This window comes from Sitodiplosis mosellana, unplaced genomic scaffold (genome assembly GCF_009176505.1).
Source record: "Sitodiplosis mosellana isolate CC-2019 unplaced genomic scaffold, AAFC_SMos_1.0 Smas_scaffold_6167, whole genome shotgun sequence".
NCBI lineage: Eukaryota > Metazoa > Arthropoda > Insecta > Diptera > Cecidomyiidae > Sitodiplosis > Sitodiplosis mosellana.
The window spans coordinates 1,851,139-1,872,760 of record NW_022601408.1 but is presented as its reverse complement, the minus strand read 5'-3'; the positions used below and the strand labels follow the sequence as shown (position 1 = coordinate 1,872,760).

Below are 21,622 nucleotides of genomic sequence, written 5' to 3'. Positions count from 1 at the left end.
TCTCGTACAATTTCACCCACCCCGGCTTACTATCACACAGGACATAGCAAACATTACGGTTTCACTTTTTACCCATTTTTTTCTTCCATTCTTCATCTCCACAACATGAATGGAATTACTGCCGTTGACACTTATTGCTGCGTACATACCATTTGTTTTTCGAATCAATGAAAAATGCTCGGGATGAAAATAATAAGGAAAAGTCACTTCGAACTTGGAATCCGAGTGCAATGTGCATTTGCCATAAAACTGAATCGATAGTTCATTCTCTCTGGTCACAATGAATATTTCAATCACAACGGCAACGGCAGCAGCAACAACAAGAAAAAAAATCGTTCAATTGAATTAAATCGATGAAAACAATTGAACATGCAACGAAGAGCATTGGAAATACATAAAGCACAAGATCATTGTTGTTAGTTTTCCATTTTATATTATTGATTCATTGTTGCTGCTGCTGCTGCTGCTGTTGTAGCATCGACAGCGACAGCAGCAATATAGCAGAGATATTCAATGTTCATAATTCAAATAGCAGAAATCCGAGTTAGCGAGTTGAAACCCACACATACACATTTCATTGATAAACGCACGAAGAGAATCAATACTGATAACATATTCATCTCTATAGCTTGAGATCGCCCACAAAATTCGCCATTATCACGAAAATACAATTGAATTTCATATAATTTGCAATAAATCGAATTTAACTCGGTAAGTTATAGTGAAACCCGAGACTTTTGGATGTTATATTCGATAACCCTTGCGGTGATGGCAAAACTTGGTGCTTTGAAATGTTGTAGTGTATATGTATATATAGTATATATCAGCGAATGCGTTCCGGTCAATCGAAAGTGAAGCGCAAGAAGAGCGAAGAGTTGAGTGCTGGTCATTTCACTGTTTTCTCCAAAAGACCCGTGTATTCCCAAAAGTTTGGTGTGCAAACGAGTCGGGCCATCATTCAAGACAAAAAAAAAAAACGAAAAGTGAAGCCAGTTCGAAACCATTCTCTCATTGTGTGTTGCTGGCAAGCAACGGGTACACGGTACACAACACTGACTGTGTGAGGCATATGTAATCGGCCGCTTTCATTCACAACAATACGTGTGTGCTTTTGTATACAAAATTGAGAAACCGAAATGAATATGTGTGCGCTCTGCGCTCTCTTTCTCCTTCTCCCGATGCTTTTACTTATTCTCTTTTCTCGTTTTGTAATATCTTATCACGTACTTTAAGATAATTTATTTGCAGCCAAGCATCCGATATATTGCATGCGTTTGGAATTTTATATAATGTTCAAAGATCAATTTCATTCGTGTGCCAGCGCGCTCCTTCATCAGTCCCTTCTGTCATATTCGCTTTTTATGTTATATCAGAGCAAGTGCAGAGGGAGGAGAAGAGAGAACGAATAACCTATTTATATTTATAAATCATCCATTTTTAAATACGAATACCAAACGTTCACCAGTCATTCAATCGAATTCATTCGGCCCGTCATATGACCCAAGCATTTGATGGTGATTCGCCGAGCAAAATACATCTTGAAGCTTCTGCCGACTTCTCCAGTTTCATTCTTTCCAGTGTTTTTTCTTTGTTCCACTGCTTGATTATCTGGTTTTATGCATGCATTTGCTCACCACTAAATCCACCAAGTCGAATATCATTTCAGTCGTTTATCCTATTTGACAAAATGTTGTACGATCGATAGTAATGGCTCCATTATTAATTACCTATTAAATTTATTATTATTTAATTTATTTATATATACGGCAAATGTAGATTTACATATGCACGCTTAAAACTAAGTAAAGTAGCCATGAAAGACGTTAAACTGAATGAAATTCACGCGTTTTGGAGTTGCACATATCAGATTGCTTACTGATAAAAAGATAATGAGATGGTGTTTTCGGGAATATTGTAGTACTGGATCTGCCCCAAAATTTTGCCGAAATCAGATATCTCTTATCACAATCATACCGAATACACGACTTTCATTTGTTATTGAATTTTGCCTCGGACGCTCAGTGAAACAGAATTTTAAAATTTAGATCAAACTAAAGAATTGTCATTCATTGTCTTTCAACCATGATTAAGTTTAGAATTTTCCGCAGTTGTTGTTTTTTTTTTTTTTGTTTGAAGAATTTCTCTTTTATTTTTCCACCGAATATTTAGAAGGATCAGAACATTTTTTTCCGAATTCAAATCAGTAGAAGTGTTATTCAATGCATAATTTTCAAAACTCGACCCAATTCAAAATCGTAATATAACTTGACAATGCCACAGTTAATTACCTGTAGTGTTAGTGTTTGCATCCGTGATGAAATTATTTGTATCATGGTCCATCTCAACTAAACATCGGTCATAGTTAATTCTGTCACACTCGCAATCAATTCAATTAATAAAATGTCATTTTCCAGATTTATGCTTTTGCTCTTTTTCCCTTATTTGGGTTGCTCGGCACATACAGAAAATGTGCTCATTGATGTAACCAACTTTTGTTTTATTGAAATTACTTCAAATTGTATGCGATGGAAATGAGGCTATCATACCAATTATTGTATAATAATTATTGTGGATATAAATATTTCATATTGAAATCCGAACCGACAAACAGACCGTTTGAAAATTAATTTAAACATATTTTTTTCGTTCGACGGTAATTTCCCTTTTTCCTGTGAAGTAGAAAAAGAAATGGAGTTGCACTCCAAACCAATTATTGCCAGTCACTCAAAGAGTCTACCGAAGTTGTTCAGCAGGAAAATTTCTTTTGAATCTTTGTTTCGATTCAAATAGACAGCAAAAGGGAAATAACAAGAAGAAGGAAAATCGGCATTTGAAACGGTTTCATGTCGCGTCCGATGTACCAACCGGTTTCGAGGCAACGAATAACAACATCGAAACCAAAACACAAGACAAAAATAAATGATCCACCAGTTTTTAACGTTGGTTGTAGCCAGATAATATTTTCCGCTCTCTTTTCGGCTCTTCATTTGCAGTTGGTTCAGCTGTCAACGCATTTGTTGTGATGTGCGTCGTTTTTGCTACTACTGAATACCAGGTTCAGTCTCTAGCGTATTTTTTTTTGAATTTTTTCTAATTGACCCGAATTTTTTTTTTCTTATTCTTCTGCTTTCCTGCCCGTCCGTTGGGTCCGTTTAAGCTAACAAAGGACAGAGGCGCGTGAGTGAGCGAGAGAAAGAGAGCTAACTGAGCCAAAAGCAAAACGAAAGGGAACAACATAATAAATAATTTCCTTTATGTGTGCTTTAAAGCAATTCCACATCACTAGACAACGAGAGAAAAACTATATATACATATCACATTAAAGCAAGATACACAAAATGCTCCGGCTAAATTTTAGATCTCTTTCTGTTGCTCGCCTCTTTTTTTAATGTGTAATAAGTTGGCTGATGTAGAGTGGCCAACTTGCCTAGTTGTTTGATGAACGAACGTTGAAGGCAGACAAAAAACACGTAGCAGTAACCGAGCGGATCAAAAAGAGTTGATTTTTTGTGTTTCGTTTGAAATGTGGTGCTCTTTTTTCATACCGTTAATTTCCCCCCATTCATTCATTTTTCGTTTTTTTTTTCTTTTATACAATTTCATCTTAATGTTATAAGTTGGTTTCATGCACCCTTTTCGGTCGAAATGTAAATCTAGGAAACAAATTGATACGTTGTGCATTTGAACGTTGGCGTATTCCAACCAGAAAAAAATCTATCGCATTACCAATTAAATGCATTACAATGAAACGGATCAAAAATAGAACGAAAATTGGAATTATTGAATAACATTTACCTCTTTTGAAATGCTGTCGCGCGCACTGAAACAATTGAAAAAATGCAATCTTTCAATTTTTTCATTGAAATAGCGCCAAAAATAGCAATAAAACGCGCTCCACGATGTCGATGTGCGTGCGTGCGTGCGTGCAATTGAGTGATGACTGGTGGTGTCCAGCATCAATGAACCAAATGTATATTGATGGTATGTGGATGTTCTCTCTCCCTCTGCGTATTGTTGTTATTTATTTCCACTCTATTTTCCGCATTGATTAGCATTCGTGAAATTCCCGTTTGCTTTCTTTCCATTTATTTTCACCATTTCGGTTTCGAATGGTCTCATTTTTCATCTCTCTTTTTGATTAATTCATTTTGGACTTTGCTTCGAATCACCATCAATCATTTCTATTCGTTTCTATCGGCATTAAATACAGACATTTTCAACATCATACCGAAGATCGGTTTAAAGCTTACACACATATCCATTGAGTAAGAGGTAGAGAGCGAACAACATCACGAAGAGAAAAAGAAAATTTCACTGACATAACATAAAACAGCAAACTCATAACCGGCTATTCTATCATCCGAACAACAGATCCGCTTGATTTGACGTTTATTTTTGTATTTTGCCATTACAATGACCAATGGCCAAAGAGAACGGACAGAAAAGTGGAGGGAAAAAAGCTACCAAACCGCATGAAAAACCTTCTCCATGGAAGTAACAGAAAAATTGTATACATACGGCCCTCAGATCGGCATACAGAGATCTAAAACAAATGCCCCGAAACATCGATCATCGTTTATGGATGAAGAAAAATATTAAGCTTATGGCTTAATACTGACCACACTGAGAGTCTTTTTATGAAATCCTGCATCTGATTTCAAAACTTGCTAAGTGAACATGATAAAAGATTCGACCATATGCTCATCGAAGGTTATCTAATTCCATGTTAACAGTTTAGAACCGATACATTTCGTGTGTTCAACAAATTAGTAATTTCGAAAGAAAAAGAAAAAGAAAAACAACAATAACAACGAACACTGAACACGATGCGATTTCTTTTCTCTGTTCTGATTCCGGAAGTTGAAAGAAAAAACGCAATTTGGTAGCAGGAGGGGATGAGGCATTGAGGCATACAGGAGGAGAGGAACAGAGAGTGAGATTGTTTGAGAGGGAGTTGTATTCAGTGAATCCAGATAAAGGTTATTTTCCATTTGAGTGCTTTTAATTTGCGTTATGTCTTAATTTTTATGCTGTTATTGATGTCTCACAGCTGGCAATGCTGCCGTTTTACTGGTTCTAATCTCAAAATGAAATGATGAATAAAACTGTGTAGCGGCGAGATAAGACCAAATTGACATGTGTACGTACGCTTTCGACGCACACACAACAATTTTTACCAAAATGTGTATTTAGATGCTAATCACTACTTTTATAATCATCGCTTATTTGCACGGTGGCGGTCATTGAGCACCAAGCCAGCGTGTCGATGTGTAAGTGTCAGGTATATTTCTGTCTCTCTCTCTCTCTCTCTCTCGCTTTCCGCCACAGTCACAGTCGCTCTCGCCATTCATTGATCATGTTATCATCAAATTTTCTCCTGGCTCCTTTCGCTTCGTGGTAAAAATGAAAATGTTTTGCGCTTCCTTTTATTCGGGCAAGCTCCGTATTTCCAACCGTTAAAATGCAAATTCGCTGTTAAGCCAATCTCACGTGGCCACATCTATGTATTTGTTGTTGGTCTTGGAAATAACGCCAAACGAAATGATGCAGTGAAACCGAGCAAGAAATAAAACAGTAGACGAAATGAAGCGCAGTTCCACATTCTCATTTGAATATGCTCAAGACTTGTGTTTGTCACACACACACACACACACACACACACATTCGGCTTACGACAAACAAAGAGGAAAACAAATACATTCAAGATTGGTTGATTCGTTTTTTGTTTGCAGCTTGTGGCTCTAAAGCTGGTTTTTCTACTGCTTCTTTTTGTTAGATTTTCTTTATTTCTTTGTATATTCCGGATGGTGCCTTATACGGCCAGCGAATCTATTTTAATATTTTAATATAATATTAATTCCGTTTAATCTTTGTTTATGCCGTTGCAAACGGGCTGCGCTAGTGGTGTTCGTCGATACAATGACACGAAATGACTATATTCGTTGCCTATCATGGCATTGGCCCTTTTTGTAATCCTTTAAGCTTTAACCCAGTCTTTTAATGCTCGCGCGCTAGAGCCATGCGATACAAATAGAATAAAAGAACACACACAGAGAAAAAGCGAGTAGCGAAAACTTGAAACGTAACATGAAAACACGAGGTATAAGAGTTGAAAGAAATAACAAATAATCAACAAAAATTGGACAAGAGGGATGGAAATAGCCAATGCGATACACACAGAAAAAGTGAAATAGTGAGAAAATGGGCATCATCTCGGGCAATAATCGTCATTATCATCAAGCAACGGGCCAAACGATATAAATAACCGTACAAAAATGTTTCACGTCAACTTAACCCCGAAAATATTATGATAAGAGACCATGAATAATGCCATCAACAACAATAACATCGGGCACAAATGAAGGGGCAAAAAATGGAAAGCATAAAAGCTCATTATAACAGGGATGTGCTTCACTCTTTATCGCTGCACAAAATGATCTCTCTCGCTTTCACTCTTCCCATTCTATGTGTGTGTTGTTTTTATCTCACTCGTGTCGAACGATGTCCGCTTGCAGCGCAACAAACAAATACAAATTAATGTTATGGATACGGAGTAACACGCATTGATAAACTCAAACAATGCATCAGCACGCAATGAAAGTCTGTCGAACAGGGCCGAAGGTAGTAACAACGACAACAATGGACGAAAATAAAATCTGTAGCTACATGAGGACCGATCACACATTTTTTGTTTTTTTTTTTTCTCGATTCACTCAAAAGATTATATAGTTGACGATGTCTTTTTTCTGTATTACATTTAGTTTTAGATTGGTTTGGTTTTAGCTGAAATTAATATCATATGAACGACGAAAAAATAACCTGTATGAACCAACAATAAACCAATCCGATTTAGCTGAAATCCGCTCAACACTCACCACAACCTAACATAGATAATGATATAAATAGCTGCATTTTGTTCAAAACCTTCTAAAAAATCCGTACACCACATAATCAAAAACCGAATAAGTATTCGAAGATGAGTGTTTCTAAATTTTAATAAAATTCTCCATCTTCCTCTCTCTCTCCCTCCCTCTCTCTCTCTCTCTCTATTAAAAACTCGATATAATCAAAACCAAAGAAGCAGTGCTAATTTAGCACATTTATCTTGTGTCTTAATATTTAGGCAAATGTTTAATGTTACTGTTCACGTGCAATGGGCTACTTAAGACTCCTTCCGCTCAATGTCAATTTCGATCGTTTTTATTTCCATTCGGTGTCGTATGATCGACTTTAATTTTGTCTTGATTCTTTGTCAAATTGGTTTGTGGTCTAATAATAAGTACTTGTGTTTTGGTGTCGTTTCTCCTTCCATTTTGGCCAGCTGAATTTGGTCATGTGAAGAGAATCCCCATTTTTTGGACACTGTGTGGTGAATGTTTCTCTTTTTTCGGTTCCAGCCGATAAGCCGGCACCGCATAATGGCTTAAGCAAAGTGTGCATAGAGAATGTGATGCAAAGCAGCAAAAAAGCGAAACATTTAAAAGTCAAAACCGTGTGTATGTTTGTGCTTGCTGTGCAAAGTTCCGAGGTGAAACCAAAAAGACAAGAGGAAGAGAATGTGAGAGAGATAGATAAAGTGTATTCCAACATGTTTCTGGCTAATATCGTTGGAAAAATATCCTCACAGCAAAATTTTGACGATAATATGCCGTACATTGTAGACACATATATGCACACAATATATTGCTGGCTGAACATGACCAGCATTAGCCAACACCAAGCATTAGCCAACACCAAGCAAGAGTCTTACTTTTCAATTAGACATAATAATTTTCTATAAACGTAAGACCAACTTTTACGATTTAAAAGCCTCCATTTATTGGTAAACATGTCACATACAATGCATGAAACCGAAATTAACAAACTTTCATAAAACCATTTTCGTCGTGCAGAATAGTAGAAGCGACAGCAATGGTAATGGCATCAGCAGTCGACACCCTACACGAAATTTTCAAGAGTCAAGCCCGAAATTTATATTTCATTTTCATACGATGTCGCGCTCGTACCATTGTGGCACCCGACCAAAACGAAAAATGTCAAGCCTTCAAGCACGTTATAATGTGCAACTGGATTGGGCTCGCAATTTGGTATAGCGGTCACATAATCTCTCGGTTTCTCTCTGTATTTTTGTCGGTTGGACGATAAGAAAACGGGTGCATAAACACTCGAGTGTCGGTCCAAAGTCAAAATCGATCATTCATTCCATTGCATCGCATTTTGAGCGAAGCGCTTCAAGCCGTTTACGTGTTGCAATGAGAAATCCAGCGAAATTTTTCCCTGTAAGCATGGCGAATATGGCATGGCATTCACACAACAACACACCGATAAATGTGATAGTTGACTGTATGCAATTCATCAAACTACCTTCGGAACATCGCTCATCCCATTCAATGGAAAACTTTATCTTATTTCTATGTATCGCTTTCAATCGTACCAATCCACCTTTTTACCAAAGGCGATTCGCATATTTGGATAGTAGCGCAGTCGAAGCAATCTATTTAATCGGTCGAATTCCATCGATAATATGACATCATCGCCACATTTTGCATTTTACAGCCATAAAATCAACTAACCGAAACATTTGAAAATATCACATCTTCCAACACAGGGTCAACCATACAAAACATTCAAACAGATACAGAACACACAAACCAGACACTCAGACGCATACACTATAATACTTTCATTTTTTGTCTTTCTTTTTTTCTCGTTCTCCCATGTTCTAATTGCAACAGAGTCGACTGCGATGACAATGCGAAGCCTGCGAATTTGGCCAATTCAGCGGTACTGAAGCTGCTCGAAGAAGAAGAACAACAAAAGCAGGCTGGAGGTAAGCGCACGAACTTGTTTGGCCCATTCATGGAGGCCCCTCCACACAACAAAAAGAAAAATAACACGAAATATCTAAACGACTGACATTTCAACAAATGAAGTTGTCTCAAACGCAGAACATTCGATATGATTATAACTCGAATTTTGCTTATCTGTCTGTAATCACGAGTCTCGCTCTCTCTGTCTTGTTTTCTATCGTTCGCTTGGCAAACTTTTGCAAATTGTGACTTTTTCAGTTTTTGCCGCCGTTTTTTTCCCTCTCTTTGACTCGACTCACTTAATTACTTCTCATACAAAAGTAAATCAATTAAAATGGAAGACAACTGGAACAAAAACGCAAACAAACGAAGGAAAATGAAACGGAGCAGAAGGCAGAGAAAACCTTTTAAAATATTGAAGATATTAAAGATGAAAGATTAGCATGGAAAAGTCTCATTACAGTGAAAATGGCGCTCTGTCACTGGTGCAATTCGTTTTCTTGCTCTCTCTCTCTCTCTCTTTCTCTCTCTCTCTCTCTCTCTCTCGAATCATTGTCGCCGTCCCAAGTAAATATAGGGAAAAATATCAGCTAATGTGCTGCTCATTTGAACGTGACAACAATAACAATATTCCATTTTTTTCAGTACCACTATGCAGAAAAAGAATCGTTTTGCATCAACTGAACATTGCGCTTTTTAAGCAATAATAAGCTTAAACATCTGTTCACAGCTTTACTTTGGCACAAATCTATGGGTGAGATTGAGAGTAGTGTATGTTTGATTGACTTTGTTACGAAAGAGAAGAGCAAGTTTCTGTCGACTTAAAAATGGTTAAAAGCGAGTATGTTCGTTTTTAGCGGGTCCTCGCGGTTTTTCACGGTTTCCGTGGAACTGATAAGAGAAAACAACTTGGTGTCTTCGGCAAAGTTGTAGCACTCAAGGTCTTCTATAACATCGCTGAAGACAGTTATCTCTTATCTCTTATCAGTTCCGCGAAAAGCGCGAAAAATGATAAGAAAAAAAAAGTTCTATATAAAATTTGCTTTTTTATGTGCGCGATTTGCGCGCAACTGATAAGAGATAAGAGATAACTGTCTTCAGCTTAGTTATAGAAGACCTCAAGTACTACAACTTTGCCGAAGACACCATGTTGTTATCTTTTATCAGTTGCGTGAAAACCATGAAGACCGCGGAGGCTAAACGGTACTACAACATACTCTACTTTAACGCCAACAGAATCATCAGAAAACATACTCGCCTTTTCAAAAATATAAATCGAAGAAAAAACATACTCCACTCTCAATCTCACCCATAGAAATGAACCCACATCGAATCATTCGTTGTATAAAAAAAAATTCAAATCGTCAAACGTAAGCTGGCTATTTCCATGTAAATGTTTTTTTTTTTCAACAATGATTTCGGGTCATTTTGGTCGATGAACACCAAATGAACGCTTATTTGTTTTGTTCAATATTTCAAATTCACCTTTCAGAATAATAAAAAAAGATTGTCCATATGTACATGTTCAATTTCAAATACTATAAAAAAATGCAATATCATTGAAATATTTAACTACCTGAATATTTGTCAAAATTTCGATAAATAAGACTATGAAATCGATACATGTAAAGATTTGAATGAAAATATCATGTTGTGACTGTAAATTTGTGCATGTGTTATATGAATTGTAATTCATGTCGTTACGGAAGAAAATTGATTTTCTTTTCTTCTTCCGAATGAAAGTTTTACTTTCGCATTTCAAATAAAGTGGGAACGATGAGAGAGTTTTGCTTTGAGCTCATAGAAAAGTTTCCATTACAAAAATGTGCTGCGCACAGTGAGGTTCGAATAACTGCAAATGCAATTTGCACAGAATTAAAAAAACATGAAAGAGAAATTATGGGGAAAAAAAAACTCAACTACAGAAAAATGATTCAATAATGGTAGTAATAATAAAGCTTTCCATAAAAAGAAAGAGAGCAAAAAAGAATGAATGGAGAAAAAAAAAATCCGGACGCTGTGACGTTGCACGTTGTGACATCGCAAAAGAATGTTAATAACTGCGTTTGCATTTAAAGCGATAAAGTGTTTAATGAAACGTATGCGTTTCTGTATATTGCGCTTGCCATCCGTTAGAGATTTGCATTTCCATCAATTGGGTAGAAGTTGCCAGCGTAGTACATAACAATTCCATGCCAACGATAGCAGATGAATTCATTCAGATGTGCATCCTTTTTACAAAACTTTTCATTGCGCGCCTTCATTAAGCTATTACATTTATACCTCAAGATAGGTTTTGGTTCGTGTGTTTTTTTCCTCTGTCTCTGTCTTTCTCTCTTGACGGCAATTACAAACAGATGAATAAAAATTTCCGCACGACAAAAGAACTGCGTATCCATTTCAAGTTGAGGCGAAACATTTCTTCGTGCTCATCCATAGGCGAGAGAAAAAGAGAAAGCAAGATGCAGAGATCGTCGTTCATCGTGTCGTTGCACGATGTAGAAAAGTTTGCATTAATCTCTCAAATTTATTACCGACTCAAGGTATGATTGCATAATAACTCTGACTCTTGCACACGATCCCGAACGAGGCGATGCAATGAAAGAATTAAATGGAAAAACAACATTCGTACACAAAAAAAAAAAAAATCAAAATGCACACGGAGATGGATTGAAGCAAGTGAGCGACCTAGTGAGCGAGAGCAAAAAGAACGAAAGAAATGAGGCAAAACTCAAAGCGAAAGAATAGGAAATTATTCAAACTAATATTTCAACTGAAGGAACTCTCCGTGTTTTTTTTTTCTTCTCTCTTTTCAAACGAAGATAGACAGAGGCAGAATGAGAGAGAATGCAAGAGGAAAACAGAAAAAGAAGAGATCTAGAACAAAAGACGCAACGAATGAATGATTTCGAAGCATTGTGTGCAATACAGTGTGGACCCGGTTCACATACACTCACGCTCCAAAGCATGCACGAAGCTTTGTTCTTTATTTGTTAAATCATTTTATGAAGTAATATTTAATTTAAATTTAATAATAGACGTCGTTTGAAGCGTATAAAACGAGAGCTTACTGAAGGAAAATATTTAATTTAAAAGTTGAGCACACGGCACATGATGAATATTTAACTTGTTCCCGGCTCTTTTTTTCTCTCGCTATCCTACTTCATATTGCTTGTGTCCTCTTATTCAACTATTTTCGTGTGTCTTGTGTTTTGATGTAAATGGGATTTTTCTTAATATGAGGCTCCGTATTGTTTATTGCATGGGCGCTGAGTTTTCAACGAAGAAATAGTAAGAATTGTTGGCAAAAAAGAGAGAACCGGATTACAAATGTTCAAACGAAATGCATTCATGTGACACACTCATTAATTGATTACGGATTACTGAGAATGTCAATGCAATGAGATAAATGTTATGGAGTAAATGTTGGCATGAATGGATGAATGAATACATAAACATGAGACTGGCAACCGACAGATTTTATTGCATTGAAATAACTTAACGGTTCAACAATTCCGTGCAATTTTAAATAACTGGTTCAAGCGAGAACGGCACCAATCCTAATGTTTCTAGCAAAACAGAAGAATATCTGTAGCTGCGACAAAGAATTTACGATATCTATATGATTTTTTTCTCTCTGTTTAAAATTCACAAACGGCAAATATTCCAGCATTAATGGAAAATGTCGTTCATGTGCTCACTTTGTTCTGAACAAATTTTAGCGTACATTAATTATATCAAGTGATGCATCATTCAAATTGCAAGTGAGTAATTTCATGCTTGAAACAACATTTATAACGACACTTTTGTGATGTGAAATGCTTCTGAAATTCTTTGTAAAGTTCTTGATATCCTGACGCTTACATTTTTTTTTCTACTCCTCTGTGCACGGATTGAAATAACAATCATGAGCTTTAGGCAAAATTGTCGGAAACTGTTTGGCAAATTTATATTTCCTTTATTTCGATGAATATTTGATGTCTGATCAGTTGAACGACAGGTGTTTTAACTCGTCCGAACCAATACAATCCAAAATACTGCAAAGGATGATGGAATATAGGACAGAGAAAGTCTAGGGGAATATCACGCTCCTGAATCTTGTGAGATATTTGAGATATTTGAAATAAACATCAATTGTATGACATATTTTCGAATATTTCGAATAAATAAATCAGATTTTTGTGGATTTTGGAGATATTTGAGATTTTTTGCATTAAATCCGAATAAATACATTTAAATATCATTCATAATCACAAAAACCCACAATATTCCGCCGTATTCACAAATATCAACCATATTTCATACCACAGATTCTTAGAGATAAATTGGATTTTTTTGAAATATTTGAAATAATTTAAGCGTGATATTCCCCTAGGAGAAAGTAAGATAAGGCACACTGTTTGCTTTCGAATTGAATTTTTAAATTACATCAATGTACCCGTTGAAATTGAATCTTTTTGACGTCTGAACACACAACAGCCGCAGATGAAAATACAGCTATGTGCTATGTTTTCTTTATGTTGTACATACGGATACAAATAGAAAAAATATTATAAAAGAGAAAAAAAAAATGTGTGAATTTTTCGGATTTTCTTTGCTCTCAAAATCCTGTTCATATAGTTAAGAGGCTAACGTTGTGATAGTGCACGGTCACACAAACCGTTTTGTTGCTTTAACGTTCAGTGCTGCTTCAACATATTTATATATGTGATATGATTGTGATAAAAAGCGGAAAGACAAATGGCCTAAAGTATGGGTATCATCACACATTTATTGTGATTGTTGTGTCTGCAAAATGAAGGGAACGATAGAAGAAAAATAAAATGCGTAAGCATTTTTGTGCACTTATTCCATTCAATAACTCTTTCCTGCAGCCACATCGGAGGCAAAAACGTGCAATCAAACCGAAAAAAGGTCAACATTTAATATAAAATATCGTGTATAGACATAACATTCAGTCACCCAGAAGGATCGATGAAAACGGACTGCCTATCTCTTTTCCTTATTCTTCCGCTAGCTCATTAGAGCTATCCCATTCTCGGAGCAGCCACATCGTTATATTGCTTTGTTTCGTTTTATTTATGTTGAACGTTATCATGTTTCAATGGTGTTTGGTTCTATTGCTCCGATAATGGAACATTCACAAAGCATGCGAAGGCCACCTTGACTCAACGCCGCTTCCAATCTTCTCCAATAAATGTACAGACGCATTTATACTAGAAAGCGCCAATTTGAACGGTATTGATTACCCAAAAGCAAGCGGACATTTATTTTATCGCGCCAATGCAAGAAACCGCATGAAATGATTTTATTGGAATCAAGCTGCACTATAATTGCAATGCGAACAAATAAGCTGTTTGTGCTGTGTTGCTGTGGCATCATGTTGCGTGAATCAATATAGCATTTTGTAAACTATAAAAGACCTACTCGGTCGCATAGTCATAAATTATTTTGCGTACAAATTACGTTGGATTCACATATGCATATCCAACAACAACAACAAAAATATAATGAATATCATTTTTCATAGATGTTTGGATTTTTCGAAACGTAAACAAAACCAAATGCGATTCCATCGGGGCTGCAGAAGTGCTTTCGATCATCAAAAGTTCTGAATCGTTATTTCTCGGTCACACAGAGAATTGAATAAGAGATTTTTTCCATGCATAAAAAAGCGGTCGGTTGTTTTCCTTTTTCCATAATTTTATCAACCGTTGCAGCTCATATATAACGTGGCAAATGACATTTGAAGTAATGGAATGCATTTGCTTTGTTCCTTCGTTCGTTAGTGAAAGGAAAATTGGCATTTCGACAGTTGTGTATCGTTGCAGCCAAAATGATGTTATCTGTGTGGCTTTGTATTTTTCATTTATTTTCGGTGTTATTCCTTCGCTTCCTTTGGCCATTATTCTTCAAGCTCGCGTTACTACTATCCCCACTGTTCTGCCCGTTTCCCGTTAGTTTGCAATGGTGTAAATTGCTTTGTCTTACAAAAATGTAAATAAAGTGGTGAGAACTACGATACAGCCAATTTGAGTAATATGCTCGCAATGGATGTCTATGTCCGGCTGTACTGCACAAAGTGTACAAGCAATTCATTTCAGCGTACCGTTCGACCGAACGAACGTTCAAAGTGAACGAACGTACGAACTAATAACGGCTATATATCGGCTGAGCTTCGCAAAAATAGCACAGCGGAGCAGGAGAACGGGAGAAACAGAGAGTGTACTCTCCATATATAGAGCGATAAAAAGAGAAGAACGTGCTCACTTTTGCTCTGGTTTCACTCATTCTGTCAATAATATATGCTTTTAATAACGTATGGAAAAGTGGTTTTGAGGCCGGATGAACCGAGAATATATGTATTTAATAAATTTGTGAGAGCCATTTCAGGCGATGTATTTGATTTTCACTTTGGCTTATTTGCCCGGCTATATTGGCCGAACCAATTCCATCGCAGGCTCACCACCTCCCCTCGAATTGTTTATTGCTCATTTCATTTTCCAAAAACCAAAATATTCATATTCAAGGCAATCAGAACTGCTGCGGATTGTGTGTGTGTGTGTGTGTGTGAATGTGTAAGTGTTAAGCATTCATCAAAGCAAAGCAAAGTAAAGCAAAATAAAGTGAAAAGCGGAAATGTTTGCAGTTTCTGCGAAAGTGATGGCGTTGTTGGCTGAAGAAAAAAAAAACAGGAAATTGTAATTAAAATAAATGGTTGACATATTTATTGTTATGGACAGTGGATGTGTTAATGTTTTGAAAATTTACATATTCCAAATGGACAGTTGGCACAGAGGTTTAATTTCCATTTGATTTCGTCAAAAATTGTTATACATCAAACCAATGTAATATCGCTTCAAGTTGAGCAGTTGGGCTATACAGAAAAATGAACACGGGCGCAAATTACAACAATGTCAAGTAGCAAATAACATAAATGGCTGCAGAGGTAGCAACGGCAGCAGCCGCCACAATAATATTGCAATGTGAGTGCACGCTATTCTGCTTAATAATTGAAATGGGGAGTCAGAGGGAAAAAAGCGAACATTCAACAATGAGAAAAGCAATTTTATTTATTGGATTAGTTTCGTGCTTCGGAGAGTCAAAGCATCTGTACAGCTGGAGCCACTTGGGACTTTTCCTCATTTGTCTGACTGGTTGACACTCGTTCCCATTTTCGTTCGATTTTGCCACGCCGTTTTATTTCCTTGACGACAATTCCAATAACAGATTTGTAATTGTTTTGTTCTGACCTCCCCCCTCTCTCTCTGTTTATGTTCCTATAAGTTCTTGTTGTTGCTGCTGTTGTCCATTTCCGTTTGCTGGTGGAGCGGGGGACACTTCAACGTTTACCACATTTGTTGTATAATTATTATTATTATTTCGACGGAAAACGTGCAGTACCAGCAAAAACTGGCAGAAAAGACGAGAATAAAGCGAAAAAAAAGCAAGAATGGCGAGAACAGAGGGGGAAAATGCACAAACATAGTGGCGACATCAACAAAAATGAGCACAACTTTGTCGGTCGATCACTGGAGAACCGGTTGCAATCGTTCAGCATACAGTTTCCTCTTTACATCGGCCACACAGTTTTTCTCATTTTTTTTTTTTGTTTCGACGCAGCATTATGTTTCTCAGGTACAACTAATATTTTTTCCTCTTTCGGATTTGCTATCCACAAGCCATGTGTGTGTGGATTTATTTGCTTGCGGTATGTTTCGTTTCCACAATTTTTATGTGCGTCTCGTTGGGTGGTATTCATATGTATCCGTGCATGTTGCAATAACAAATGGATTCTGTAATGAAAAAGAGTCGACGAAAAATACATTATTTGCCGGTTGCCCATAAACGTAATCGATAAAATACACTTCAATTGATTGTAATTGAGCAATGGCCAGAGCATAGAATATATCATTTGAGCCATTTGCAAAAGAGCAGATGAAGCGCGTGCCTGCTTTCTTTCATATCCACAATGAAATAACCAAATATGAATATGAACATGTATGCCTCGATGATGCCTCTGTTTGTTGCATTACAATGAGAGATCATACCAGGGGAGAAAAACTCTCACGCATAAAAAAAACGGTTTCGATGCAAACCACCGCCAATAAGAATGTACACGTATTTTTGTAGTTCTTCATCATTCGAGTATGAAAACAATGGCAGTAACAACAAAGAGAAAGCGAAACAAAAAAAAAGTTTTAAATAAATATCAAAATGTTTAACGCATAAACAAATAAAATGCGACATATTCGAAAAATCAACTCAAAATTAAAATCGGCTTGCGCTTTCACAATCGAATACCATTACCGGAGCATACAATAACAACATATAGAAGCTCTTGTAGATCGGTATGCTTGAACAATTGTGAACGAATGCCGACAATGCGTTTGCATCCATTCAAATGACTCCGAATACATATTACATTACGAATTCAATGGCAATAATAACAAACCGGTGAAAAATACTTTGTATGAAAATCGCAAACAAATGAGACGAACAATCCGGCAGCACTGGGCGAATTCCAATTCCATTTCGTTCACTCTCTTTTTTTTCTCTATTTTTGTCTCTCTCTCTCTCTCTCTGTCTCTCTCTTTTTTGTATGCCGGTGCTCTCGACGTACAGCTGTTACACCATGGCAAAAAAAGTCATGGATTCCATCGTATTTTCTCTCACCATCGTTTATATTTTAAACACTTTGAGTAGTTTGTTTTTGAGTATGCTCGATTGTTCGATGCAAATTTTATGTGTATTTCTGTTGCGGTTAATGTTTTTTTTTCTCACTCAGAGGAAAAAAAACCGAATCAGTTTTTTAAAAAAAATTCCCATTCAACCACAGAAAAAAAAAATATCATCGCACAATAACAACATGCAAATTCTCGTTATTTAAAAACAAGCTGTCCTTTGTGTTAATGACTTTTTTCCTCCAACTTACTAATTTTTGTAATTTACTTGCAACGCCGCTTGAACATACCCCACATCAATTGTTCCTGCACAGTTTTAATGAGAAAATCCACTGTAGACTCGACGGCAATGCTGTGTGTATGTACCACCCACATAACATACACTGAATTAGTTTTAATCTTTTCAGACCATTTCGTGACCATTAACTCTCTTTGTGCAAAACTGAACAATAGAAAAATGGAACGAAACTTTTGAAAAAAAAAAAACTAAATCAAATTATATTTAACTTTGGATTTATAATAATTCGAGTAGAAGCTTGCATTTATTTTCATCACCGTTCTCTCTGCCTCTTTCCAACGCAGATCCTTTCAACGTGCAAAATATATAGTCGTTGAAATGAATGTTCAAATCACAATCTCCATGCACATTCATTTTGTGTCCAAGTATTTTAGTAGTGCAGCTATCGACAGGTAATGCTAGCAAACTCGATTTACACTATCGAGATGAATGCATTGGCTCTCTCTCTCTCCCTCTCGTTCTCGAGTTTATTTATGCTTGACTAACCGAAATCATTGTAACCGATTGGAATTGGTGGCTAAAGGCCAAGGAATTCATTTAAGTTAAAGAATCTGTGATTTAATCGCAATAAATCGAACACTGTCTATGGTTTCGCAACGAATCGCAGAAAAAATCACTTTCCAGTGTAAATTCTTCCGCTTTTGAGCCCCAAAGGGCAAACGTATTTGGGTCGGTGTTAGTAAAACATTCCGGTCAGGATATCAAGTCGAAAGCAAACGTTAAGAAAATAAAAGGAAAACACACTTCGCTTTGATCGGTTGGCTAGCACACAGTTTCAGTTTGTTTTCCTCCAGGCGATGCGCTTTTGAAAGGCGTGAGATTTTCTGATTGAAGTGCACTTGATTTTCTGAAATATCTTTTGTGGTGTTTTCCTCTTTGATCGAATAGTATGTGTATGTCATTGGTTTGACTGTGACTTAGATTTATGGAAAAATCGCAATTTTAGACAAATCAAAAACGAAGAAAATCAATTAGAAGAACTTTATTTCTAACGCCATATAGTTTTTCACAAGTGCTGCATATAAGCGTCTGACAGCTCACTTCTAGCGCTGCGAAACAAGTGTCAAAAGTTGTGACCTAGGAGAATTTATGTATTCGCGAATTGACAGGAATTTGCACAAATCGCACGCGTTTTGACTTCAAATTCATTCAAATATTTCACGAATTTTGCGAATTCTTTGCGAATCGGTCAAATCCAAACATTGACAGCTGGCGTCATCTTAGTTGTCATTCGCAGCGACAAAGCAGAGAATATGTGAAAAATTCGTAGAGAATTCACAGGGAATGTGCGAATTGTGCGAATTGTGCGAATTCGTAACAAAATCACAATGGAACGATCAAATTCGATAAATTCAACTGACATAAATACCCCTAGGTTGTGACTCAGACCTTTCAATGTTTACTGCAAACTATTGCATCTTTTTTGTATTTGTTAATAAAGTAAACAAAGAAAATAAAAATGTCACGAATGTGCAAAATTGATTTTTGTGAGAGCGTAGCAGGTGATAAACATCAGTTTTATAAGTAAAAAAATTGTTTTTTTTTTATCACAGAATATTGTTGATGAGTTCATTCAGCCGCGTTCATGTGTGCGTCTAACGACGTAAACGAATTGAAATGAACTTCACTGAATGAACTCATCGCAAACTCGTGTTTTCTTGTCACTTTAATGCAATCCAAGTATAGGGGAATATGTGGGCAAATCGCTGGTTATGTCGACGGCAATACCATGTCAATGAATGATAAAACATATACGCAATAACTCTACATTTGATATAGTGTTAAAAATGTGGAAATCGAATTTGAGACATCCGAATGAAACGAACATAGTTTTCAAATTGACATGTACAAATTCGAAAAACGTAATGAAGCTACTACACCATGGTGACTTGCAACCCAAACAAACAGTCAGTTATAGAAAAAAAATGGTGGAAAAAGAGTGTGAGTGAGAGATAGCCAAAAATAGTCCAATCAAGTCCATTCCAGAGAAAGAAAAACATCATATCAGTTTGACAAAAGAAAAAAAAAAAACAAAGTGATTGGTTGAATTTTCCGATGTCATTGCATCTATTTTAATGTTACACTTTTTTCTCAACCTACATTTTCCCACTTTAATCTAGTTATTTCTGAACTGTGGAAAAATATTAGATGTTATCAATAGACATAGGATGGATCGATGGAACGGTGAGACAAAAAATGCCACGTGTACACGTGAGTGTGTGACCAGCATCTTTGTAATATATACACATTTCTTTCGGCAAATCATTTTGCTGAGCATGGATTTTGGTACAAGAAAAAAAAATACATTGAACCAACATGATCGGAAAAAGTGAACACGTCATGAGTCTCGATGTCTGTCTATAAATACATTGTGTTAAAATATTGACTGCAGAAAAGCACTCTCTAAATGGCTTATCCATGAAGTATTTTCGAAGATAAGTTTTGTTTTTAAGGAATAAAAAAACATCCAAGAATAGAAAACTGTGAAAGTTCAATGGTAAAAAAACATCACTTTCAGACGATTTTTCTTGTTATTATTCTATGTAAGAAATCCGATTTAGTACTTTGAATCAATATCTCTTGAAACATGCAAAAATCCTCAATGATATGAATAAGTGAGAACGAAAATAAAGAAAAGATTTGAAATTTTCTTGGAATGTGACATCTCTATATAGAGTTTCGTAAATCTATGTCTTGTTTCCGTCTGCATTGAAACATAAAAAAAATCGAATCGTAACACCGTACAACACATGTTTTCACACAAGAGAAATTTCGATGGTGTTTGTTAGAGGACCTCAAAACAAACACTTCTGCATCATTAGAATGACCGGAACCACGTCTAGATTTTTTTTATCGATTTCGGTAGTTCTTCTGGGAACCTGAGAAATCAGCGAAATTTTCTTACACTTAAAACATCATTTTTTGCTCATAAGTGAAAAAAATGTATACTGCTCGAGCTTTGGTCGAAAAACTGGAAAAATTGACTATTGTCTCGACATTTTGCCTCATAGCTCTCACCAGATAGGTTCAATTCAATGTATTATTGTAGTTTCAATCGTTATAAATCATTTTCAATAAATACCAGCCAAAAAATGAGCAAAAATTGATGTTTTAAGTGTAAGAAAATTTCGCTGATTTCTCAGGTTCCCAGAAGAACTACCGAAATCGATAAAAAAAAAAATCTAGACTTGGTTCCGGTCATTCTAATGATCCAGAAGTGTTTGTCTAGGGGAATATCACGCTTAAATTATTTCAAATATTTCAAAAAAAAATCCAATTTATCGCTAAGAATCTGTCGTATGAAATATGGTGGATATTTGTGAATACGGCGGAATATTGTGGATTTTTGTGATTATGAATGATATTTAAATGTATTTATTTGGATTTAATGCAAAAAATCTCAAATATCTCAAAAATCCACAAAAATCTGATTTATTTATTCGAAATATTCGAAAATATGTCATACAATTGATGTTTATTTCAAATATCTCAAATATCTCACAAGATACAGGAGCGTGATATTCCCCTAGGTGTTTGTTTTGAGGTCCTCTAACAAACGCAATCGGAATTTCACTTGTGCGAGAAAAAAAGTTGAAATTTGTCGGACGGTGTAATTGTTGTAACGAGTTCTTTTCAGCCTTTGCTGCAAGATGAAACTGATAGATGACAATGGAATTTCAAAATGATTGAATATCAATATAAATGCTGGTTTAAAAATGCCTGCCCTGTTTGTCATGAACCAATTAATATTCCTTTTGATCGATGTATACAAAATTCGAATTGAAAGCTCGTAGATGCTTTGTCTTTGAGCCCATCAGTAAAGTTTCTGC

At 36.1% G+C, this 21,622-nt stretch overlaps 1 protein-coding gene across 3 annotated transcripts in view; it reads left to right on the top strand.

Moving 5' to 3' along the window:
* Positions 1–21,622, top strand: part of LOC129575615 (putative uncharacterized protein DDB_G0271606) — a 151,095-nt gene that overhangs the window by 88,122 nt on the left and 41,351 nt on the right. For all 3 annotated transcript variants that reach the window (XM_055459481.1, XM_055459484.1, XM_055459482.1), the window contains one exon: positions 8,736–8,830. In XM_055459481.1, coding sequence (XP_055315456.1) covers positions 8,736–8,830 — 95 coding nt within the window. The remainder of the gene's footprint in view (positions 1–8,735; positions 8,831–21,622) is intronic.